Genomic DNA, 8,036 nt, shown 5'->3' with positions numbered 1-8,036 from the left:
CGAGATGGGATAGCGAGAGAGAGGAGAGCGAGACAATGAGAAAGTGAAGAGTAAAACAGCCAGACAACAAGCGAAATAACGAGACAAAGGAGAGCGATATCTATGAGAGAAAGAAAGTGAGTGAGAGGGAGATTAGCCATTTTCCTGCTTTGTGAAGGTTTTGAAGAAGAAAAGAAGATAAATCAATAATTTCACGTATGCATAACGTCAGCATAAGGTCAATTAGAAATGGTTTTTAAAAAGGACATTTTTCATTTTGGGTCTCCAAAATAGGTCAAAGTGTCGTTTTCCTAACAATTTTCTTAGTCAATTACTAAAATACTCTTAATACTCTAATTCTATTCCCAATTCTACACAATATAGAAAACGTCATGAAGTAACATGAAATAATCTGATCACATTCTTGTAAGAAGTGTGAAACACATATATTAATTCTGTAGGTAAACATATACATTCTCCTGTGCATCTGGCAACTTCAGCTATGTTGAAAGACCAACTTCTGAATTTCATTAGAAAAATTAGAGATGATATACCTAACTGTGCTTATGTGCGTCTAAATAAAGTGTAAAAGGTTGTCCAAGAGAGAGGGACCGGACATACTTCATATTTCATCATATGCCTTATGAAACAAGAAGCTCAGTTTCCACAGGAGCATCATCTTTAATCAAATATCTTGATGGTGGTCCAATCATACTCAAAATTACCTGTGAAGGATGAACAGATGTGTAATAAACGGCTCAATCAGTCCTCCATAGCAAACGAAACAACGCCATTTTTTATAAGAATGAATAGTTTTTGAACTTACAGGTAGAAACACGAGGCCATGGAGGAAACCGATGATGACCAATGCAAGGTACATTTGGAAGTAATAAACCTGCAGAATCCACCGCCAATATTTGGTTCTTTAGGTTCTCAAGAGAGCAGCGTGAATTTGTGAAAAGGAATTAGAGCTAGAAATCAAATACCACAAATATCTCTGATTTGGCGAAGCAAAGAACGACCACTCCAACCAGCTTTGTGAGAGTGATCCCACTGCAACCAAGAGTAAATTATTAAATTCTGCAAAACTCCATCATATGGATGCCGAGAATAGAGCAAGATAGAAACTTCACGAACGTTCAAAGAGAACTCATAGATCATATGGAGTATGAGAAATATTCACTTTATTATTCAAAATTAAACTGGAAAATCATTTAACTGATTTTAAGAGTAACTAGAATTGCGAGAAGTGGAACACCTGTTTTAAAAAACGTTGAGTAACCAGCACAAGGAAAACCTGAGTCAAGAGTAACAGTTCCACAAAATAGAGAGCATCATGGGAAATCGTTTCTTCTTACAATCAAATCTTCCAACAACGGAAGTCATCCATCTTTTATTGAATATGATCCCCAAATGCTTATACCGATTATCAGAGATGTTTAAATAACAACATAAAAGAAAAACAAACACAATATCTACCTGAATACAGAGGCTCCGATTGTACTCAAAGCCTCCTGTGCTCGCTGATTTCTGTCGCCACAGCTAACCTACGAGAGAGCATTTGGCCAAATATGTTATTAAATCATAAAATCAATAATAATAAAAAGGCAAGACACAAGATGCATTATCCTATAATAAGCCAGCTATTTGACTAAATCGCACTTCCCATAAAATAGCATGTCAATCAATGGTCAAGTTATAAAAATGACATGTGCCGTTACTCCACCAGAAACCACACCATGGGTTCACGATCAAGTATTGCATGAAATCTTCCAATAAGTCAAATTATAAATTAAACCATGAGTTTACAGACCGTGATGAAGTGTGTAGGGTTGGTACTAACTGAAAATGCATGAACTAAATGGACGCAAAACTCAACAGCAATTCCTATCGACATCAATATGTTAACAACAGAGACTGCATTTAGTTGAATTTTCAGAATTGCCATTACTCCCTGCAAAAAACGGAGAAAGAGAAATCAACCCCTTATGAAAAGAACTGAAACTTCGCAAAGTCCAAACATATATAAAAGGAAACAGAAAGCCAAAAATTACATAAAAGAATAAAATAAAAATGTCGTAGACTTCTCAAAAAGGGAACATTAGTAAAGTAGTAAATGTAGTAAGAGAAAAATACCAAGAGATCAATAACAATCATAGCCAAAACAAGTATAATCATTCCCGAACACCACAAACTGCATTTCAAAACCAATATATCAAAGTACGATCAAATAAAGAAGTGGCATTTCACGCTACAAAAAAAGGTTCTATTTGTTTTTTACTTTTTTTAAATAAATAAGGTCCACTTAAATTTCAGCCAAACACAAAAGGATATTCATACCTAGAGGTGATGACCAGAGAGACAATAAATATGGCACCTGGAATTGAATCATAGAAAATTCTCAGGGAGATACTGAGAAATCTAGTTAAGACATTAATAAAGCCAATAAAATAACACGGGGACCTATATTATCAAGAATATAACCAACAATAGTTAGTTTAAGAAAGATGTACAAAGTATTTAACTAGGTGCCAAGCCCATGAAACGTAACTAAAGTTACCAAACAAAATGGTTTAAAAAAGTCCCCTAGCAAACTTTGCAAAAAATAAATAAATAAATTAATTAAATTAAATTAAAAACAAAAATACAAAAAACAAAAACCTATGTTTTGGTTTCTATGTTCCCTGAAGTACTAACCAAGCGCTATGGCGATGTTCATCAAAGCTGTATTCCATATATCAAGATACTGCTCAAAGAAAATATAGAAGACAGAGTATGGAAAGATATCCATCTGCAATAGAGCAACTGTCAGTCAAATATGGGGACTTAAATCATAAAAATGCAAGTCTACTGCTATTCAACTGAAATAAAGATTAAGTAAAATCCAATGAATTTTAACCATTTTGGGTGCAGGTGTGTTAGGTGCTAGATATTTAGTGTGATGTTAGTTCGGGGTATAAGAGAAAATTAGATAGATAGAAAGTTACGGGTAGTTATTGTATAAAGGTGGTTACTAGTAGTTATTGTTGGAAGTGTGGCTACTAGGGTGGTTAACACTTCTTATAAATAGATGGAGGGTAAAGACAATAAGGAGGGTTGTTTTATGGAGTGATTTAGGACTTGGGTGAAAGTACTCAAGAAGAAGGTTCCAAGTGCCTTATACTTGGTTTATCTTGTATTTTCTTATAGTTACATTATAATAAATTCAGATCTTGTTCTTCATAGGAAGTATCTGTAATGACCTAGACAGGGAAATGGTGGATTATTAGTAGGAAATGAAGATGGTTATTAGTGGAGGCATATTAGTAAATAGTTAGTGAGTTAGTTAGGACTTTTCGTTATAAATAGTAAGAGAGGGATTAGGGAGAGGGGTGAAGAATTTTGTAAAGGGATTTCCTTGTAAGGGAACCTTGGAGAGTCTAGCCCTCTCGAAAGGCTAGAGTTACTTTGTTACTTGTTCTTATTCTAATTTAGAATATATTTCATACATTTTCATATATGATTGCCTTTAATTATTCTTGAGTTCAACCTTTGTCTTGAGATATCCTTGTTAGGTGGGATCCTAACAAATTGGTATCAGAGCAAGTTCAGTCCTGGGCAATAAGAGCTATCACACAGGAACAACTCGAAGAACAGAAGAGGTACGACGAGAAGGAAGTTTCGGAGTTGAAGGAAATGATGTTGGATCTCTGCAAAAGTATTAGAAAATTATGGAGGAAGTGCGAGACAGTACTCCGAGTCATCGGATTGAAGAATCAAGAACTTCAGATGGGACTCAAATGAAACATAAAGAGAAAATGGAAGAAGAAGCAGGTTGGTCATGGGAGCAAGCACGAAAGTAGATTGCAAAGAACAATTGCAAAATGGCGGAAGAAGGAAGTGCAAGAAAATCCAAAATATGAGCAAAAATTGGTTGCAACTGTCAAGTTTGAAACGAAAAAAAAAAATAACTATTAGTGGGTTAAAGATTAATAATGCCCTAGAAATGAAGAAGTTGTTCGTACAATGCATTGAAGGCAACGGTGTCTTGATCGAAGTTGGAAATCGAACAAAAAAGATGAAGAACAATCCGAGGAGAAAAAGAATGAAGAACCACCGGTGAATTCACGATCAACAGAACGAAAAAGAGAGAAGACTCGTAACCGAAAAGACTATCTGTGGAGAAAAAAAGTGAAGAGCAAAGGTCAAGACAGTGGCTCAATCAAAGGGGGATATCAAATAGGAAAGATAAAAAATTAAAAAAAAAAAGTCGAAGAAGCTTAAGTTCACGGACCAACGAATGAAGAAAGGTTTGTGGCTTAAAGCTAAGGAGAACGGTAGGCCTCGATAGAAGGAGGAGATATCACATTGCAGCAGATGGAAGAAGAAATGGCAGAGAAAAGAAAGTACACCAGCATGGTGGAATAATCAAGGAGGAGACGAACAGAATCCGCAACGGAGGAGAGGAACTGAAGCGGTCACCAATAGCCTGAAGACACAAACCTTGATAAACGCTAAGGACAGTAGCTTGCGAGGGAAAAAGAAGCTCTGAATCATGGTTGATTTCGTCGAGAAAAGATGAAGGAAGAACAATGAGGTTGGAAGCACTAAATATGCCGGACGAAGTTTAGCTAAGATGGTCGGAGAAGGAGGTTGGGAGAAGGGACAAATTGCATGAAGAGGTGGAAAAAGAAGTTGTTGCCCACATGAAATGTCAGAGGGCAAGACCCTTGACGCCAGAAACCAAAAGGAATGAAGGTAAGGGCCAAAGAAACAAACCCTAAAATTTTGGGTTTTACCAAGTCGAATGGGCTTAAGCTTATTCTAAGAAAAACAATGGAGACCCAGTGTTTTGCAAATGGAGAGGCTGGAGAATTCCGAAGACGCGAGGGAAATGAAAATGCTAAGCCTATTGTCATCCACGGTTCAATTTTCACTCAACGGTCGAATCATCTATACCTTGGTGGGCCAATTTTAAATATGGAGGATAAGGCCCACTCGCAATCAGGAGAGGAAAAATGGGGATTACGCCATGGACGCTGCAGGATTCTGAATTTTAATGTGATGTTAAAACCCAACCTATGTCATGAGAAGTCAAAGAAATCTGGAGAAGGAAGGCGTCTAGGGCTTATTGGGGTGTCCCTCTATCAGTATACCTTTCTCTTCAACTAGGGCTTGATGTATGAAGTTATGAGTAGCCTCGCTATCTATCAGTACAATCTTTTCTTCTACTCCCTCTATAACTTCTTCTTCTTATGCTCCCTCTTCTTCATTAAGAATGAACAACATTAACCCTCTTTTCTCTTTAGCCTTCCACTGTGCCCATGGGAGTACTTCTCGTTGCATCTAAAACAAAGACCCTTATCAGTCTTGCTCTAAACTCAGCATCGATAATCTCTTCACAGGTGGCTCACCCTTTTGGGAGTTCCCTTTGATAGAAATCATGATTTGTTTCATTTCAAACTGTCTTTCTTGGGTTCCCTTTTTCATTCCCTCCAACACCCTTGATTGATGAAGTCTCCCCCCTTTTGGTTCCGGTATCCCCAGTTTCGCTCTTGCCAATTTTGAGACTAAATTTCTATCATAAACCAAATGTGCCTCCTTCATAGGAATCGTGATTTGTTAGGAATCCTGATTTGTTTCATTTCAAACTCTGTTTTTCTTGGGTTCCCTTTTTCAACACCCTTGATTGATGAAGTCTCCCCCCTTTTGGTTCCAGTATCCCCAGTTCTGCTCTTGCCAATTTTAAGGCTAAATTTCTATCATAAACCAACTGTGCCTCCTTCATACAAGCTTCAAGCGTTTGGGGGTGTCTACTAACTACCTCAGCTTGAAGAGCTGGTTCTAAACCAATCACAAAAGCATCTGTGAGGACACACTTTGCCATGTTCGGTAATGGGGCTGAGTAATTCACAACTTCTTCACGTAGTTGTTGTAGGAGCCATCTTGCTGACTACGGATTAACCTTGCTCCCCAACCTAAGTTCTTTATCTTTTGTCCTCAAATAAATCATATTTTTCTATATCATAATGTATGTATTAGTGAACTGCAGGTAAAATGTCTGAAACTTAATTTTGCATGATACTTTGACATAAATAGCTTCAGATTTTCTATTCAAACTTCTCGAAATCACTTTGACTTTTTTTTTTTTCATTTTCAATCGATATATTTGAGTCCAAGCTTCTTATATTCTTCATCTTCTGGATCTCCCATATTTCTGCATTATGGTTTTAGAGTTTCAATAGCATGCAGCTTTCTTTGACAGAAACCTTTAACTATAGTCTATAACTCATAAAAAAGGGGGTATACTTTTAAAAATCTAGTATTTCTTGTAGTTTGGTATAGATAAAAACTATTTCATATTTTAACCAGCAGCTGTCAGCTCTAATGCAGAAAAGCATTCAGAAAATCGGTTGGCTTTACAAAACAACTCAAACCTTCAAAGAATCAGAAATCTTTGAGCAAAACTCCTTTGCAGCTCGCAGTGCATTTACATAGTCACCCTGCAAAAGACAACGGTTTGCAAAGATCTTTACCAAGTAAATGCAAACAGTAAACACTGAGTTCAAAATCATGAATAATAATATTTTACTGGTATACTTGTTTGTTAAGTGGTGTGTGATAACTCCGAAACTCAGAAGCTTTTATGATACCAATTTCATAACCTGAAATAAAGAAAAAGAATTAAACAGAGTTAACCAGGTTTTAATGCATTCAGTAGCCAAGAAAAAAGTTCACACAAAAAAACTATCAAAGGAAAAAAAGAAGTTCGAAAAAGAATGGAAATGTTAAGTTAATACCCTTCAAATTTACACTATTGGTATAAGCTCCATGACCACCCTTTGCACAGTCGGCAGATGGAAGAGAATTGAGGAACCATGGAAGCTTCTCCTTGAATTGCCCTGTAGTTGGACGGTCACCAACCAAATCTGAGTGGCGAAAGCACTGACAACAAACAGATATTAGCACATGTCCCTTTCTTTGGGCATCAAACTACCCTCATCTCACTATATTAATGCACGGGGTATCTAATAACACTAGTCTAACTTCAACAATAGGCAAGCCATCTTAGGGGAATTTGGTATTTGGTAATGGGGTTTCAGAAACCCACACAATTTGGCATCACTCATCAGCATCCACAATTCCAAATCCACCAAAAATATCATAAAAAGCAGTTACATTAAAGGATAAAATGCACTTTGATCGCTAAGGTTTGAGGTTGGTGTCTATTTAGTCCCTGAAGTTTCGAAACAAATACTTTAGTCTCTAAGGTTTTATAAATGATTCCACTACTTGAGTCGACTAACGATAAAATGATGTGGCGGTTAAATGATAAGCTAGCCCGCTGATTTGACAAATTTTATTTATTTAGAATTATTAATTTTAATTATGTGGCCTCCATCTTCATCATTATTTTTTTTAACCCTCCCAACCTTTCGCCTCCATTGCTGTGCATGTTTTGCTTATAGCCGCCAAGCTTCTCCAGGTTAAAGAACAAGTCGCTGATGTTCTCACCAAAAGGGTTACTTAGGTCAAGTTTTGACTTGTGTTGGCAAGTTGGGTTTGATTGACATTTACGCCCCAATTTGAGGGAAATGTTGAAAATAAGGGGCTTTGTTGATAGTTTCTAAGCTCGAGGGTATTTTAGTGTTTTACTTTACCCTAAGTTTATATCCTTTTTTGTATTAGGACTTGCTAAAACTTATAAAGTTATCTTCTTTTGTAACTTTTAGTGTGTGTGAAAATAATAAAAAGTGACTCTTTATCGTGGTTTTGTTTTAGGGTTTTTCACATAAACCTAGTGTTTTCTTTTTTATCGTTTAACAAGAACCATTTATAAACCTCAGGGGATAAAGTGCATTTTACCTTAATTAAATTACTTGTTATTAACTTAAAATAGTTATTTTAAATTAGTATGAATCAACTTATTAAACTATATATTACCAACAAATCTAAGCAAACTTTTCTTAATAATTATTATATTAAAAAAAAAAGTAGATTACTATAGACCATAAAAAGAAATCTAAACACTTAGAATTGATCCCACGTACCAAACACAGCTGTCTATCCAATTCTCA

General features: G+C 36.1%; 1 protein-coding gene across 9 annotated transcripts in view; it reads right to left on the bottom strand.

The window, feature by feature from the left end:
- Positions 1-377: 377 nt before the first annotated feature.
- LOC103490460 (uncharacterized) overlaps positions 378-8,036 on the bottom strand; it is a 42,887-nt gene continuing 35,228 nt past the window's right edge. For 3 of the 9 annotated variants that reach the window (XM_051079149.1, XM_008449971.3, XM_051079150.1), the window contains 11 exons: positions 6,759-6,903; positions 6,559-6,623; positions 6,396-6,461; positions 2,677-2,770; positions 2,320-2,356; positions 2,116-2,173; positions 1,793-1,933; positions 1,459-1,526; positions 966-1,032; positions 806-874; positions 378-704 (listed from right to left, as the gene is read on the bottom strand). In XM_051079149.1, coding sequence (XP_050935106.1) covers positions 621-704; positions 806-874; positions 966-1,032; positions 1,459-1,526; positions 1,793-1,933; positions 2,116-2,173; positions 2,320-2,356; positions 2,677-2,770; positions 6,396-6,461; positions 6,559-6,623; positions 6,759-6,903 — 894 coding nt within the window. In that variant the 3' untranslated portion in view covers positions 378-620. Of the gene's footprint in view, positions 705-805; positions 875-965; positions 1,033-1,458; positions 1,527-1,792; positions 1,934-2,115; positions 2,174-2,319; positions 2,357-2,676; positions 2,771-6,395; positions 6,462-6,558; positions 6,624-6,758; positions 6,904-8,036 lie in introns of those variants that run through there. The other 6 variants (XM_051079147.1, XM_051079148.1, XM_008449972.3 and 3 more) reach the window with 6 other exon arrangements.

The sequence above is a fragment of the Cucumis melo genome, chromosome 11 (assembly GCF_025177605.1).
Source record: "Cucumis melo cultivar AY chromosome 11, USDA_Cmelo_AY_1.0, whole genome shotgun sequence".
NCBI classification, from domain to species: Eukaryota; Viridiplantae; Streptophyta; class Magnoliopsida; order Cucurbitales; family Cucurbitaceae; genus Cucumis; species Cucumis melo.
Note: the sequence above shows the minus strand (reverse complement) of the source record. Positions and strands in the feature narration are given on the sequence as shown.